The sequence below is a fragment of the Girardinichthys multiradiatus genome, chromosome 3 (assembly GCF_021462225.1).
Source record: "Girardinichthys multiradiatus isolate DD_20200921_A chromosome 3, DD_fGirMul_XY1, whole genome shotgun sequence".
NCBI classification, from domain to species: Eukaryota; Metazoa; Chordata; class Actinopteri; order Cyprinodontiformes; family Goodeidae; genus Girardinichthys; species Girardinichthys multiradiatus.
Genome location: NC_061796.1, coordinates 13,477,297 through 13,495,100, shown reverse-complemented (window position 1 = coordinate 13,495,100; position 17,804 = coordinate 13,477,297). Strand labels below are relative to the sequence as shown.

Genomic DNA, 17,804 nt, shown 5'->3' with positions numbered 1-17,804 from the left:
CGTTCCAGACGTTCCAACATCTCCCTCACAAATTTGGGGACCTGTATCATTCAACTCTGATAATGACTTAAAGTTAACAGATGCAGCTAAAACAGTTGGTCTTACACTCTCAACTTTAGTTGGAGGTGTAGACTCCACTGGATGAAACTGTGAAACACTGGCTAAAGCCACAGGTTTGAGGGTCATATTTACCCCTACCTGGCTTAGTCTTGGTATTCAAAGGACACATATTTTTCCAGTGTCCCTTCTGGCGACAATAATTACAACTGGTCTCTACCTTAGCTCTAAAAGTTGGATCAAAGCAAACTTCACCAGAGAGCCATTCCTTATGAGGTTCTCTTCGGTTATGACCAACCTTTAAATTACAGTCCCTCAAAACTTTATGAGATAGAACATACTCATCTGCCAAGACAGCAGCTTTAGCAGCAGTTTTCCCTTTTTGCTCATTAATATACGTAGGTAGCCACCCGATCTGGAATAATGTTCTTAAACTGTTCCAACACCATCAGATTACAAAGGGACTCAAAATCCTTCACACCTACTACTGACAACCAGCAGTAAAATTGGGTGTTTAATTTTCCAACTAGATCTGCATTTGTCTGTTTTCAGCCTTCCTGCAGTTTCTAAACTGCAGGAAGGCAGTTTAGTGTTCAGGAACCCATTCATAAGCCTTAAACACGGCTTCAACAGATTTATACACCTTCCTTTCAGCCAAAGTTAACGAAACATAGGCTTCTTGAACCTTACCTACCAACAAACTTTGCAACAGGACAGTGAAATCTAGATCATTCCCATCATTGTCCTCTGTCATGTCCTCAAACAAAGAGAAAAACACATCAGGATCTTGTTCATTAAACTTAGGTAACAACTTCAACATATTAACCTAATTGTGTCCAGAAAACCCATCACTATTTTGAGTAAAATTAAAAGGTCCACCACTTAACCTTCCCTCAGACCTCAACTTCAATCGCTCAGCTTCAAGAGATAATTGCCTTACCTCCAACTCATGTGCCATCCCGGTGGAGCCCTCATATGTTACGTCCACAAGGCTCGATTGGTGGGGTAACATTAAAGGAGACCACACAAGGATTTTCTCACAAAACAAAAGGATTGTTTATTTAAAGAAATGACACCTAAAAAGGAATACCTGAAATGAGAAACCAAAGTTAAGATTAATCAAAGCCCAGAAATAACCATCAATAACCTAAAGACAAAAACCACCCTTACAACCAAACCAACAGGGGAGGAATTCCAGGGGAGAGAGCCTCTTTTCCTCTTGCTCATGTGCTAGCCTTTTTTTCTCTAGGACTAGTTTTCTCTCCTCAAGCTCATGTGCTAGCCGCAATTTCTCCAACTCAAACTACATTTCAATCTCAGACATCTCAGATTAAAATTTGAATTTAGAGGCTTGAGAAACTGTTCGACCTGGTGTTAATCCTTTTGCAGCTTCAAGATCAACGTTAAAATGTTCAGCTATTTGACAAATGTGCTCTTTTGTAAGTTTTTGCAGCAATTCCAAAGTTGGGGAAACCAAAAAAGACCCAACAGTATCCATTTTCACCAACCCACAAGATTAAACAGCTTCCAAACAAAAAACAAAAACAATTCTCACTCTAAACATCACCATGAGAAAGTGCATGACTAGTACAACAATTAGCAAATCTCCATTTTCCTATAACTAACTAAGTGACAAACAACCCTGACTAACCTTAGCCTAGTCTTAAGACCTTTCTCCAAGAGCCAAGGCACTTTAAGCACCAAAATACCGCTGGCAGCAAAACCATCCGGGCAAAAACCCCTCAGGCAGCAAACGACGGCGATGCCCTTAGCCCAGGGTCTGGCCCAAAAATAAACCAATAAACAGGGTCACTTAAAATGGGGTTTCTAAAACAACAAATACCTTAGAGCAAAACCAACAAGACCTCTCCCCTGCAAAACAAAAACCTTACAACCAAACCAACAGGGGAGGAATCGCAGGGGAGAGAGCCTCCCTTGTGCTGCAAACATGGCAGATTTTAAGCAGCAGCAGCAATTAGGCCAACCAGCACCACCTGCAGCAGGCCCATTTCCAAACCCCTGAAAGAAAAAAAAACCAAAGACCTAACTGGGCCGTAACAGTGTGTGTGTGTGTATATATTTATATTAAAAATTTAATCTTCATTGACTGTAACATTGTGACCGACTTTGAAATAGTTCAGAGGCATGAGATTACTTTTCTAAGGCACTGTATATCTTAATAGCGCATCTGTTGTGTTCAAACGGCCTTACTAAAAATCTAGCGTTATTTATCTTTATAGAGCATGTCCACGTAATTTCATTTACTCCTAGTTTTTCAGACCAGCTTCAAAGCTGTTGACAGCTATGTGAGCTAGAACTTATTATATATAACACAGTATAAACGTGTATGGTTTTCTAGGTGTTTCATAAATTGCTGAGCTCCCCTTCCCGTTGTTAAAACAGCATCAATGTCTGTGCACAGTCCGAGGAAGATTGACAGTCATGTTTGGCTTCTTCCATTTTCTAATAATTTCTCCAACAGTTGATCTTTTTTCACCAAGCTGCTTGGCAGTTGCTCCGTAGCCCTTTCCAGCCTTGTGGAAGTCTACAATTTTGTCTCTGGTGTCTTTGGACAGCTCTTGGTCTTAGCCATGTTAGTAGTTTGAGTCTTACTGATTGTGTGGGGTGGACAGGTGTCTTTATGCAGCTAACGACCTCAAACAGGTGCTTCTAATTTAGAGGTCTTTGAGGGCCATAATTTTTGCTGATTGGCAGGTGTTCCAATACTTATTTCCAGCAGTAACACACAAATAAATTATTAAAAAATCATACATTGTGATTTCCAGATTTGTTTTTTAGATTATGTGTCTCACAGTGGACATGCACCTAAGATGAAAATTTCAGACCCCTCCATGATTTCTAAGTGAGAGAACTTGTTCAAATACTTATTTTTCTCATTGTATAATGATGAAATTTCTCACATGAGCTGCTTGTTTCTCACCACTTGTAAGAATATCTTTCTCAGTCTCTCTCTTCGTGTAACACCCCCCACCCCTCCCAAAACCATCACCACCACACTTCCACCTCCACCCTTTCCCTGTGTAGTGTCTGGCAAGGCTACAGTCTATTAAACACACTGACAGTGGGGACTCCCCCGTGGGCTCATTAGTGAGCTGCTCCGCACAGCCTGGGGAATGCTGGAACAGACCATTCTGCTAGTTCCCAAAGGGGTGCCAGAGGATTCATTATGCTGTCGCTCCACATAGTCCCCTGGTATTGGAAACATGCTGTGATGTCATATATTGAATTAATAGGTTGGTGATTTAGGTTGTCAGTTATCATTACAGTCCCTGTGTGGTTGAATATGATGTATCTTTTTAATGTGTAACATAGATGTGACAGCGGATCACAGCCTGTCCATCGCTATGTGTCACAGGTACATCCTTAGGTTTTACAGTCCTAAAGGACCACCATCTGTACATCTTTATTGGACAGTGGGCATTTTTATTATTACTTGGTGGGTATGTAGTGAATTTCATCTGTAGAAATACTTTAAAAATCCATTTGAACATCCTAACGCCTTAAATGAAAATGTAGTTCCCATTCTAAAGTCCAGCTGTTTTGGAAATGTTTTTGCTGTATATTTTTACTGATATATTAACCTGTATTTTATTATATTTCTAAGTATTTTATTCAGTTTGACCACTGAAGTTTATTCTCTTTACCTGTTTATGTTCATTACTTTGGTCAGGGCTTGCTGTTATTAAAGTGCTTCATAAATAAAGTTGGTTTGAATTAAATATAGATTTAAGATTATTTTGGTTTCTTTTTAAGAACTATAAGATTAGCATATTTAAGACCAGCATTGAAAATTAAATTTTCTGGCCTTTGTTTCAAGAAGTTTCATTATTTATTTGTAACAGAAACGGAGAAGACATCACACCTCCTATGTGATAGAGGAGACTCTGTCAAACAGTGATTTTACTATTTTAACACAAATACAAAATAATTATAGTGTTGACATTTTAAACTGTCTTTAGTGCCTTTGCAGTTAGAGTTGTTAGCCCAGCTTGCATTACTATAACAGGAGTCTTTGCGCCTAATAACTAGAGTAAGTAGACCTTTACCATAAAGAGTTAGTTTTTTTTTTTTTTTTTTCTTGAAGTGAGGTACTGTGAAGTTATTATTGGTAAAACATTCCTCACCTCTAGTAGAAAAATGTCAAATCGTAAATTAAATGAGTCTTCAGACGGGACTGCTATCAGCTAGTCAGACACTACCTCTTATTCTTGACTTTGGCAATTTAAAACCATTTAAAATAAAAATGTTCATATCAGTAGGATATATCTCTGTTAGGACATATTAACAGTCTGTAATTTTGCAACAGCCCATTGTTGTGTTCGGTACTGCTTTGTCGAGCCGAACTCCTTCCATGTTTCCATGTAAAATTATGCGGGTTCAGGCTGTAAGCTACAGGGCAGTCTAGCTCTGCCAGGAACGCGATCCATTTTAGGATTTTGCATGAGTTGTGCAGCAGCATCAAATTTGGTATGTTCCTGTGCTTTCAAGGTCTTGTAGTTTGAAAATGATCCTGGCTCATGATTAACCAATTCACCAGTTAGCTGAGGTAGAGGATTTATCCAGCATGACTGTTAGCTTCCACCATCTTCAAGGATACACAACATTTTCCATCAAGCTCACTGTGATGTGTCATTTTGCTACCACTGTTAATGGACCTATTACCAATTATAATTCCACTGTACGTCTTTTCAAAATATTCAAACTAACTCTTTAATTCTGAGATTTCCAAAAGCTGCCAATATTTCCAAATGCAGCATGTTTGATAACAGACAGAAAAAAACCCAGAATATATTTACTGTACTTTGCTTGGCCTTCCTGTTATCCTGCTGGAAGTCTCGCTCTCTCTAGCTCACAACTTGAATGAAACACAGACATGTCTGTTGTAAGGATTATGATTATTGATTAATTAATATTCATCAAAAATATCATTAAAAATCATAGTTCAGAAAAATTATTTCTTAACCAAAATCATTTCTTATGCGTAGAAGTCAGAGATGTCCTTTAGTGTTGTGATTATGGGCTCAAAGTCCTTAGTAATTACAATTAATACATTTCATTCATAATTGATAATTATTAACCAAAAACCATGTCACTGTTTATTCAACTGCTTCACCGAAGGTGGGGGAACTTCGACCTTATTTTGACAGATAAATCACTCTTGCACGAAATAAACACAAATTCCTCACCCTGCCCAGACCTCTAAATGCACCTATCTGATTTAATGTAAAAGAGAAAGAAATTACTTTGACGTTGATTTCTTCTCTCCACCGGTTGAGGATGGGTCAAGTCTGAAGAAAAACATGGGTGGGGGGGGATCAGGCTTCCGTGATCAACTGAAAAAAAAAACTAAACTTCTCATCTGTCCAAGAGGGGAAAATATGAAGAACCGTTTAGTCGACTGAATCAACAAGGAGAAAACTCATCTCCTTGGAAATAAAACCTCTGTGGGTTTTTCACCTGCGCCGGAGTGTCGGCAGGATCTTCAATCTGTGTATGAATCTTCTGACCTTCTTGTATCAGACCGATTCCAGCTTTTAAGCTCTTCCGGGAACGGCCGTGTGGAGGAAAAGGTTCATCTGCAAGCCTTTCTCTCTCCAGATATGTGCCTCTGATGCGTCGTCCCGTGCGACACGCTGGAAATGGCGACGAAAGTTTATTTTCCGTGGGTTTATAATCCCGGTTGATGTCAGAGCTGCAATGTCTGTTAAGCTGCGCATGTTGAACTGCGCAGCCTAGTCTGTCCGACCAAAATGGATGACCCCAAGACTGGTTTTGAAAATATCTAACTTTGATTCTTCTTCCTACAGTAGCAACATCACACCAAAGAGTATTGCTAATACAGTGACCTGTTTGTGCTTGGTTATGGTGGATTCACTGACTGGATAAAAATCAGATTTCTGGTCACTGTCTGGGCTATTTATGGTCAACAGTGAATTTCTCTGTGCGTCTCTAAGTTCAATTCATATGAGCATTGTCAAACTTCCAGGCACAGGGTTTATTACGTTATTACATTACTCTGGTATTCTACCTTCCGAAGTGAAAAATCTCTTGAAATATTTCATAAGTAGAATATCTTTAACTTTAACTATGACTATCGATGGTCCTGAGCAGTGATGTCAATTTTTTTGTTTAATTTCACCTCAATGCATTGTGCTTAACATGAATTTAAGGTGATGACAGCCTTAAAACTGTAAAGGGACAAACTCAAAATGCTGTGAAGTTTAAAAAGTTAAGCAATTTAAAGTTAAAATATTTGTTTTGGACAGAGTAGATTCTTGTCTATACTCATTCCATTTATATGCAACTCTAAACTAATAGTATGCTAGAGGGTGAAGTGTAAAAAAGGGGTTAAGTGTCATCATTGTCACCGGTCCTACTGTTACTGGATGACCATGATTATCTGCCATGGTAGGCTTAATGTCACTGGTGTTAATGTAAAGCATTTTTCCTCAAAATATACTTAGATTTATTTTGGAAGAAGCTCTGTTGTATCTCATACCTCGGAGAGAGTAGCGTCAAAGTGATGTAACACGGTGAAACGAAATAAAAACCTGACAGAGGCAATCACATCTTTTGTACTTCCTGTCTTTCTCCACAATGACTCTTGTGGGAAAACCTAATTTCCTGAGCCGCAGAGATTTCTTTAGCCTCTCCTCTTTGAAAAGAAGAAGCTATTCTCCGCTCAGGCAAAAATATGTGAGTGCATGCCGTACACATGTAGCAAACAAGCATGAATATAATTAGTCATTTTGTGATTAAAAGTGATTCATAAATTGCTGCTTCTGTCTAAAGGTTCGCAATGGTTGGAGGATGTGTGAAGATTTAAACACATTTTTTAATCTTATCTTGTTTTGTGGTTTGTGCTTTTATTTGTTTGCCCTTCTCGGTCTTTGGTCAACATTGCTGTCTAACACCTTATGCTATTTTTACTTTTAACTTTTACTGCATTACTTATTTTATGCATTATTATTTTATTACCAACTGCGCAGTTGGTAGCACTGTTGCCTTGCAGCAAGAAGGTCCTGGGTTCGATTCCCGGCCGGTGGTCTTTCTGCATGGAGTTTGCATGTTCTCCCCGTGCATGTGTGGGTTCTCACCGGGTACTCCAGCTTCCTCCCACAGTCCAAAGACATGCCTGTTAGGTTAATTGGTCACTCTAAATTCCCCTTAGGTGTATGAATGAGTGTGTGCATGGTTGTTTGTGTGTTGCCCTGCGATGGACTGGCGATCTGTCCAGGGTGTACCCCGCCTCTCGCCCATAGACTGCTGGAGATAGGCACCAGCTCCCCTGCAACCCACTATGGAATAAGTGGTAGAAAATGACTGACTGACTGACTTTTACTGCATTACTTATTTTATTAATGGATTCATGTTCTTTCCAGAACTTAGTGCAGTATATCTTTTGGTAAAAGACCATATGGACCATAATAAGTAAACACTAGAATTTGCCTCCTTACAGAGTTCTTCTGCCTTTGTTTTTTTAGTCACAACTAAATATTTCAGATCATCAAACAAATATTATTATCAAAGATAACCTAAGCTAAAATGCAGTTTTTTAAGTGATATTTCAGCTATCAAGGGAAAAAACTTGGTCCTGTGTAAAAAAATTATAACAGGTTGATCCACTCTTGACAGAATTGTTTTTATTTAACCACACTAACAGGTTTTCAAGCGCCAACAGAGCATCTCTAATGGATTCCAGACTTTGACAGGGCCACTTTGTTTAGTTTTTTTCAGCAATTCAAAGGTGAACTTGCTGATGTGCCTCCGACATTGGTGAATCTTAAACATGGCAAGTAAGGCCTGCAGTGCTTTAGAAGTTGTTCTTATTTTTTATGACCTGCAGGATGAGTTTTGGATGCATTTTTGGAGTAATTTTGGTAGGCTGGCCACTCCTGTTCAGTGTTTTCTCACTGCATAATGGCTCTCTTTGTGGCTCACTGGAATCCCGAAACCTTAAAAATGGCTTTGTAACTTTTTCTTGACTGATAAATATCACTATCATCTGTTCTTGAATGTCTGTAGAATGAGGCATGATATGTTTCAAAATTTTTTATCTGACAGGTTCTATTGAAGTAATTTCTAGCCAGGTCTTGCAGTAATCAGGGCTGGGTATGAATCATTACATACAACAAAAAGCACTAACATTTCTATTTCTTTCTCTTGATTGAAAGGTACTGAAATCATACCGATAAGTGACTTTAAATTCAGATTCATACCGAACTGTGGTTTTGGGGTACCGTTACACCTCTAGTAATGATTGGAGCTGAGTTTGTACATTTCTCTTACAGAATGATGCTGTAGTCCATCATATGGCTGCCAAAGCCATAGAGAACATCTATTCAACTGTTTCTGGTCTCTCTCGTAATCTGGCTACCACAGAGATGGGCTCCGCTTTGTGGTACCTGTTCACCCGCTCTACTGTGGAGGCTGTCAGAGTCACTGCCATCTCTGTAAGTTCACTTGGCTTACACAGACATGTCATGTACCACCTGTAAAGGAAGGAAACTACTCATTGAGTAAAACTGTTTTTACCTACTGCAACCTCCAGGTAAAGCTGAAAAATGAGAAGCTTGTCTGCTCATATTTTTTTTTATTTTACAGTTCCAGTGGGGTCTTCAGGGTGACGTGCAGTAGTAATTTTCTGCCCCACAAAGCATTTTTCAGGCAGGCCAAAAACTGAAAACCTTTTTCCACATCTGCTTCATCCTAAACAGCTCTCTGTAAACTACATATAGGATGTCTTATAGCTTTCTTGGCACCTTCGTTAATGAGGCCAAATTTGTGGATCTCTGCAGCTCATCCAGAGTTTCCCGAGGTCTCCTGCCTTCTGTTCAGATTAATGCTCTCTTTGTCCAGCCTACCAGTTTAGGTGGAGGGCCTTGTCTTAGTAGGTGTGCAGTTGTTCAACACATGAAGCTCTATTTATTCCAAGATTAAACTGGAAACAGGTGGATCCTTTTTATTAATTAGATGACTTTTGAAGGCAATCAGTTGCCTTGGGTTTCATTCAGGGTAGAACACACTGAATGCAAATGTATACTACATTTTACAGATTTGGATGAAAAACTGCAGTATTTTCTTAATATAAGTTCTGCTTTTTCTTGGTCTGTTCCATAAAATCCTAATCACATAAACTGAAGTTGTAAAATGACAACTTGTGAAAAAGGTCTAGGAGTATGATCAGTGTAAGGCATGTATGTTGATTAATCCCACATGTCATATTTTGAATCACCCACTATCACTCTAAATATGTTAATGTTTTTGTTAATGTCACTGGGGCTGGATATATTCACAAGTTAGTTGTTGTTACAGGATATTCATTCTTGTATTTCTTTCACCTCTAACACCAGAGACCCAAAGTGCAACACACTGTAGATTTACAAAAAAATAGACTCATAATTCATGAATGACATGCAGTATATTATCACATCACATGCATGCATTTTTATTTGTCTGTTTCCCCAGTCTCTTTCAAGGCTAACCCGTTTGGACCCAGCAGTCTTCTTGTCAGTGATTGACACCTGTGGTCCTGCAGCCGTCTTGGAGGGCATAGGTGGAGCAGGATCCAGGGTGCAGCAGCACCTGCTCACTGCCGTGGCCTCTGCCGTCCTTGCCTCGCACATCCACAAACATCGTATCACACAGAGCCGGGTACGTGCACTCTCTGAAGCACGTGTGCAAGACATTACAAGAAGTTCAAATGTCAACTTCAAAGCTGTTCAGGCTACATATTACCAAGAAGCAATGTTGTCTTACATTGCATAGGATATAGTGTTGTTATTCAGGTTGTTGTCACTAAGTACTGTTTGATTGCAAGATATTTTCAAGAGATTTTGTGAGTAATGTTCCTAATGAGGATGTTTATACAGCGGCTATACTGTGGCCATGATGGAAACAGCCATCACTAAATGCACAACATGAAAAACAAGGCAGTTCTAAAAACCTGTACGTTTTTTCATCCTCTCTCTTTCTCTGCTGGTTTGCTTTTTTTTTCAAGCAGTTCATGAACTAACAGTGAACTGTGAATGAACTAATTTGTCAGGAGTTACTTATTTAATTTTTCATGAGAAAACCCATCTAGTCCACATGTGATGTGCTAATGTTGGTAAGGCAGAGGGGCTGAAATTGATTTGAAGGTTTTTAACTTGAAGTCTAGAATTGGTAATTGACTCTGAACTGAATTTATTTGCATTGAACACTTCCAATTTAACACCAAAATACAAACTTAGTACTTCAACTCTGCTCTAATTATAAACTAATATGCATTCTGCCCCACCCCAGATCTCTCCCCCCACCCGCCTTTCTCTCCCCTGGCACAAAGACAGTCAGTCCAAGAGTTTGTTTACCCAGAACTCTGTGTGTGTGTGTGTGTGTGTGTGTGTGTGTGTGTGTGTGAGCTCAGAAGCACAAACACTAAATTGTTGAGTGTGTCAGTATCTGGGCTAATTGGCTGAATGAATACGCTGCAGTCTTCTACTTCAGCAAAGCATTATGGGTAGTGGGGAGGGACTTATCAGCTAAGAGCACACGGCTGGGCTTTGGAATTAATTAACTTGGTGTGTTCCACCACACGGACAAGAACATGCTTTCACATTTGCTCTCAAGCACACACACATACTTGATTTTGTATGGTGTTGATGATAATGGTGCTATTAATGAATGTTGGTCAGTCAGATTTTTCCGAGGAGTTAGTGCTACTGCTAAAGGAATGGCTGTCGAAACGTTTGTATGTCATAAAGTGAAGCATTAAAGGATTAAATGTGTTTTACATTTTAAAATCATTTTCAGTTTTAAACACAGGTCCTAATTTTGTTTCTTTGGTTTCCTGATATCACTGGTGACACAATAATTGTTGGTACACTTCTAAAATTTTAAATGCTTTTAAACAAAGCATTTCTTTAATTTATACTTTACTTTTTTAAGTTGGATTTTCTAGGAACTTTTAATTAGTAATCCATGACTTTCTGTTTCCCTGCGTGATAAATATATCACACAGAGGTCCATTTCTTTAAGTCACTATCCATAAAGCTGAATAAGAACTCACAATTTTCTTGCCACCATGCACAGTGAGCAGGACTGTAAAGGCAGTCAAATAATCTCCAAAGCTCATGGCTCGAGAACTGCAGCAAAGAACGGCATCTTGGGGTCACCGAGTCTCTAAAATAAACATTTTGACGTCATCTACATCCAAAGTAGTTGTTTGGGAGTGATGCCAGAAAAAAGCCTTTTATGTCCTACCATCACAAACATAAATATGTGGAGGTTGTTAAATTTTACTCAGACTTTAACTGGAACTGTGTGTTTTGGTCAGAGCAAGATTTTGGAGAACATAAGGAGTGTTTTCACTATGGGTTCCTCAAGGTTTTTTCTCAGGAACTTAACTTCCTGGAACCTTTTAATTCACCTAGACTGATTTTTCTATGCCTTTCAACTGGGTTCTGAAAACATGGCCATTTACTATAGTTAGATTATGTCCCCTGACACCGAGCGGATTGTGGTCCTACAGGGGTCCTGCTGCAATCTGGGGACACAGATCTCCACCCACCTTGACAGCTTTAAAGTCCAGACTACCACTCCAAACCGTGTATAATAAATTAACGGTGCCAATCCTGACTCCAGATTGCAGGAGAAAATAAAAAGCTGAGCTTCGGTCAGGATTACAATTAGTTATGTAAAAACAATGTATGACAATTTCCTAGCAGCGAACTTCTAAATCCTCTGGAAAACCCGTGGAGTGAGCTGGAGAGAAGAGAGCAAAAGATGGGACCCAGGACTTTGGACAAACTGAAGAGAAATTGCTAAGAGAAAATGTCAAAAATCCCTCTTTCTGTATGCTCAAACCTTGTGAAATATGAATCAATCATGCCACCAGTGGTTCTGTTAGAAACAGTTGTTTAACTGAATAAATGTTAGAAGTAAGGTTGGATTTAGGGTGTTTACACATCTTTACCAGGAACAGAACAGAATAGATGAATTTGACAGGGACTTTGTTCATTAACAGCATTGCTGCAAATTCACCAGAGTTAGCTGAAAGGCTTTCTGACATCTGCAGTCCTTGGACAGGAGAACAAAAAGACCACGATTAAATGTCAGATGTATATAAAAACAACTAAAATAGAAATATAAACATAGACTAGCTAAGTTCGATAATCTTACAGTGAATAATATACTACCAAAGTGGAAAAATGCTAAAAATACCAACATGTAGGTAAATATTTAAACATGCTAACATATGCTACCACAGGAAGATTTAAAATAAAATGTACTACGTTTTACTGTTTGTCTATATGAATTATATGAATATACATTTTGTGTTAACTGTATATGTATATTTTTATTTTTTTACAAATGGCAGACTATTCATAAGATTCAGTAGTGTTTGTGTTTTTTAGGATCTGGTTCTGAAGGTGCTGCGTTGCTTCGAGAGCCCATCTGCTGTAACAAGAGCCAAAGTATTACTGCTGTTACTGCTGCTGATACAGGACAACACACACATGCTGCTTTACTGCTGTCAGCACAGGTAAACGCTCTACACTACCATGCAACACAAATAGTTATAGCAACTCGCAAATGGAGATGCATCTGCATTATACAGAAAAAAGTGGCTTATTTATCTATATAAATCAGAGTATTTAACCCGGGTTAGATTTATCTAAAAAACTCGACAACAAACTGACATTAAAAGAAGTGCCATTTGTAACTGATTTGGTATCACCTCTGAGCTATTCAGAAACAGTATTAAGGGGCAGGAGAACTCCCACCTGGTTAATTAAAAACATGTGCTCTTTAAATTGTACTGTATTCCCTCTCTGTAAAGATGACGCCAGCCTGCTGTGCCTTTCTTAACTCGCCACATTTCATCGCACACCCTCCTGCTGTCTGACTGTACTGAGGCTTGGGCTAGAAGAAATTACTCTTAGCTGTGTAGTCAGTCTGGCAGAGCATTGGCTAATTAGCTTCCCTGGAATGTAGTCATATATGTTCACACTCAGGCTGAGCTGTCAGAGGACAAACACGTTGCATTTTTGAATTCCCTTTTAGGTTAAGAGTTCCCTTTAATTATGTAACCGTAGCTTTCAGTGTGGGATGTTCTCTTATCCACCAACACCACTTTATAAATGACCTCCTTGGTGTACTCTGTGGTAAGACAAATGGATATCTGTTCTCTGTGGCTGATGAAATATTTTCAGACTAAATGTTTTAATAAGTCGGGCCACTAAAAACCAAAACCAGGTCAAAACAGCAAATTCTGATGCTGTAAAGCACCCAAATCTGTCAAAGTGTTTACAGGGGAGGCTTCTTTCATTGAATGCTGCCTGCAGATATTGGCAACGCAGTTCTACTTGGTTTAACCTTTGTGTCAAACTAGTACAGTAGTTGTGGGAGTTCTAATATAAATAAATAATCCCTGGGCATTTAATTTTGGTACTTTATGTTGTGCTGTTTTAAACTTCAGTTAATGCATTAACACCCCGTCCTTTGGTTCACCCCAACGTACTGCTGTTGTGAATGTGCCAGGCACATATGATCAGATGTATATGCATCATTCTTGCACCCATGCATCCATACAACCACTTCCCAGGGCAATTTGTAACCACTTTTCACTTTAACAATATGTTCAGATTATGTACAAGTGAATGCTTGTACCTCTCTTTTATTGGTCTCACCTGTTCCATCCACCTGGTTCTCTCACAATGTTTGCTCATCTTTTTATTGAACTGACCCTCTTTTGAAAAGTGTTAAGATGCAAACTTGGAGAAATATTTTGTAAGCATGGGGTAGAGATGCACAAGAGATACATCAGCCAAATTTATTTCCTATCTTTGGTTTTTTATAAAGCTATGACCTGCCGGAACCAATTTTAGCTTCAGATTATTTGTTTCTAGCCTTCCTGCTGTAAGCTGTCAATCATATTTTTAAGCAATTGCAAGATCACATTGTGTGTACAAAATAAGTCAGTTTATAAGACAGGTATTACTTAAAGAAAAACATAATACAAATTCACATTTTAAGTTGTCTTTAGCATCTTAAATTGGTGATTAATGTGGATTTCTATACAGCTGTCTATCTGTGTATTCTCGTACTCGTACTCGTCGTCTTCCACTTTATCTGGGACCGGGTCGCGGGGGCAGCAGACTCAGCAGAGACGCCCAGACGTCCCTCTCCCCAGACACCTCCTCCAGCTCCTCCGGGAGGAGTCCAAGGCGTTCCCAGGCCGGCTGAGAGGCATAGTCCCTCCAGTGTGTCCTGGGCCATCCCCTGGGTCCAGGAGGCATCCGGTATAGATGCCCGAGCCACCTGAACTGGCTCCTCTCGATGTGGAGGAGCAGCAGCTCTACTCCGAGCCCCTCTGGATGGCCGAGCTTCTCACCCTATCTCTAAGGGAGTGCCCGGCCACCCTACGGAGGAAGCTCATTTCAGCTGCTTGTATCCGGGATCTCGTTCTTTCGGTCATGACCCAAAGTTCATGGCCATAGGTGAGGGTAGGAACGTAGACCGACCGGTAAATCGAGAGCTTCGCTTTTCTGTGTATTCTAGCAATTGTAATTTATTACCTTGAATTAGCAATTTTCAAAAGTCTGGTAACATGGCTAAATTTTGCTGGTTTAAAGCTCAAAATGATGAAACAGAGCATCTGTGCGATAGTCCTTTCAGCCTTACTGTTATCTGCTGAAATTCTTGCACTCTCCTTCAGCTCGAATGAACTGCAGACATGTTTTAACATGTTTTGAAAAATATAATTTTAATGTATGTGGTGCCTCTCACCGTATTTTTAAACACCTCACTGATGCACCAAATCACTACCTGAGTCCTTCTCACTCAGTAAGGGCATCCACACAAAATGGGGTTGATGTCTATGCAGCCTGGTAGCACTTACAGTGCCTTGTGAAAGTATTCGGCCCCCTTGAACTGGTTGACCTCTTGCCACATTTCAGGCTTCAAACATAAAGATATAAAATTCTAATTTCTTGTGAAGAATCAACAACAAGTGGGACACAATCGTGAAGTGGAATGAAATTTATTGGATGTGTCAAACGTTTTTAACAAATAAAAAACTGAAAAGTGGGGCGTGCAATATTATTCGGCCCCTTTACTTTCAGTGCAGCAAACTCACTCCAGACGTTCAGTGAGGATCTCTGAATGATCCAATGTTGTCCCAAATGACTGATGATGATAAATAGAATCCACCTGTGTGTAATCAAGTCTCCGTAGAAATGCACCTGCTCTGTGATAGTCTCAGGGTTCTGTTCAAAGCGCAGAGAGCATCATGAAGACCAAGGAACACACCAGACAGGTCCGAGATACTGTTGTGGAGAAGTTTAAAGCCGGATTTGGATACAAAAAGATTTCCCAAGCTTTAAACATCCGAAGGAGCACTGTGCAAGCAATCATATTGAAATGGAAGGAGTATCAGACCACTGCAAATCTACCAAGACCCGGCCGTCCCTCTAAACTTTCATCTCGAACAAGGAGAAGACTGATCAGAGATTCAGGCAAGAGGTCCATGATCACTCTGGATGAACTGCAGAGATCTACAGCTGAGGTGGGAGAGTCTGTCCATAGGACAACAATCAGTCATACGCTGCACAAATCTGGCCTTTATGGAAGAGTGGCAAGAAGAAAGCCATTTCTCAAAGATATCCATAAAAAGTCTCGTTTAAAGTTTGCCACAAGCCACCTGGGAGACACACCAAACATGTGGAAGAAGGTGCTCTGGTCAGATGAAACCAAAATGTCTACAGATGAAACCAAATCTTTTCGTCAGCAGGGACAGGGAAGATGGTCAAAATTGATGGGAAGATGGATGGGGTCAAATACAGGACCATTCTGGAAGAAAACCTGTTGGAGTCTGCAAGAGACCTGAGACTGGGACGGAGATTTATCTTCCAACAAGACAATGATCCAAAACATAAAGCCAAATCTACAATGGAATGGTTCACAAATAAACGTATCCAGGTGTTGGAATGGCCAAGTCAAAGTCCAGACCTGAATCCAATCGAGAATCTGTGGAAAGAACTGAAGACTGCTGTTCACGAACGCTCTCCATCCAACCTCACTGAGCTCGAGCTGTTTTGCAAGGAAGAATGGGCAAGAATTTCAGTCTCTCGATGTTAGAAACTGATAGAGACAAACCCCAAGAGACTTGCAGCTGTAATTGTAGCAAAGGGTGGCGCTACAAAGTATTAACACAAGGGGTCCGAATAATATTGCACGCCCCACTTTTCAGTTTTTTATTTGTTAAAAAAGTTTGACACATCCAATAAATTTCATTCCACTTCACGATTGTGTCCCACTTGTTGTTGATTCTTCACAAAAAATTAGAATTTTATATCTTTATGTTTGAAGCCTGAACTATGGCAAAAGGTTGAAAAGTTCAAGGGGGCCGAATACTTTCACAAGGCACTGTAGGTAAGATGTGTCAAGTGTGTAGAAAAATGCCTGTATTTTGAGTTTCCAGCTGGCTGGTAAACTGCCACGAGTGATCAGGCTAAAAATCAGTCAAAATGGTCACCAGCTGATTTCTCAAAGCCTTTCTAAAAGAGTAATATAAGCATTACTCATAAACGACACAAATTTGTATCATAACGCAATATTATTGACTTCGACTCACCAAACATTTTCATCTCAGGTGGAGAAGAAATTCTTCATTCATTCATTTGGGATTTCAAATATTATTAGGAAACAAGTTTTTAACTTTAAATGGGCAGCAGCTTTGCACACTTCCAGTTGTCTAACTTGTCACTTGTCATATTTTTTAGGAAAGATTTTACAGGGCATTGTGATCTGTTCTACTTGTCACCTACACACTGTCATACTGAATATATCTTACATAAATAAAAGGATTTCACACAAATTTGGGTTACAGAAATAAACTGTGAAAGAAAATGGAAATGCAACACAATCATTTTGTGATCTTTTTGATCCCACCTTTCTCTGCCATCTCCGAAACATCGTATGTCGATTGCCTTACTAAAACACATGTAAACATATCCTCCTTTATTACATTAGAGCAGGATTATAGAAATTCATTGTTTTTGTTTTTCATTTCCTCTGGCTGTTTTGTTTTCTCTGACTGTTTCTTCATACGCCTCACTTGCTCTCTTTCTGTAAGCTGAGTTAGAGAATTTAGATTTGGTTTGCCTGTCTCTCTCCCACTGAGAACACTGCATGACTCAACCACACAGAGACACATATTTGCATTAGTCTCACTTTCTCACAGGCTTGCGTTGTGTTTAATTAGCACCTCGCTAACATGAAAATATGTGTGCCTGTCTCTGTGAGATAAACTTGCTCAAATCTCACCAAGAGGTGTCAAGATTGGCAGTAAGGGTGGAATGTGATGGCTTTCAGCATATTCAGTCACACCCACTCAGCCACACAGTGGGCAACTTGTCGGTCAGTTCATGTGAGTAGCTCTGAGTCTTCTGCAGTCAGTGACAAAATGGTGGTAAGTTGGTGTGTCTTTTTCTTCAGCAGCCTGGGGTGATGGCACGATTGGCTGGTATTTTTCACCCCTTTTGAGGACATCTTGTAAAAGAGCAGTCCTCAAATATTAACATCAAAGTGTGATGAAAATATGATTGGACTGTATTCCTGGGCATAAATCATAGTTTTTTTTTCTATATTGTTGACCAATGGTGTTGATACTGCAAACATCTCTATGCAGAGTTTTACTATTTCAGTGTTTTTAATAATTAGTAAAATCTGTTATTGTATTGCCT

The 17,804-nt window shown here is 39.5% G+C and overlaps 1 protein-coding gene across 4 annotated transcripts in view; it reads left to right on the top strand.

Moving 5' to 3' along the window:
• Positions 1-17,804, top strand: part of ulk4 (unc-51 like kinase 4) — a 138,522-nt gene that overhangs the window by 56,491 nt on the left and 64,227 nt on the right. For all 4 annotated transcript variants that reach the window (XR_007037772.1, XM_047362005.1, XM_047362006.1 and 1 more), the window contains exons 20-22: positions 8,370-8,531; positions 9,547-9,732; positions 12,474-12,601. Coding sequence is in view for 3 of the 4 variants with exons in the window: in XM_047362005.1 (XP_047217961.1) it covers positions 8,370-8,531; positions 9,547-9,732; positions 12,474-12,601 (476 nt within the window). In the remaining variant the exon portion in view is untranslated. The remainder of the gene's footprint in view (positions 1-8,369; positions 8,532-9,546; positions 9,733-12,473; positions 12,602-17,804) is intronic.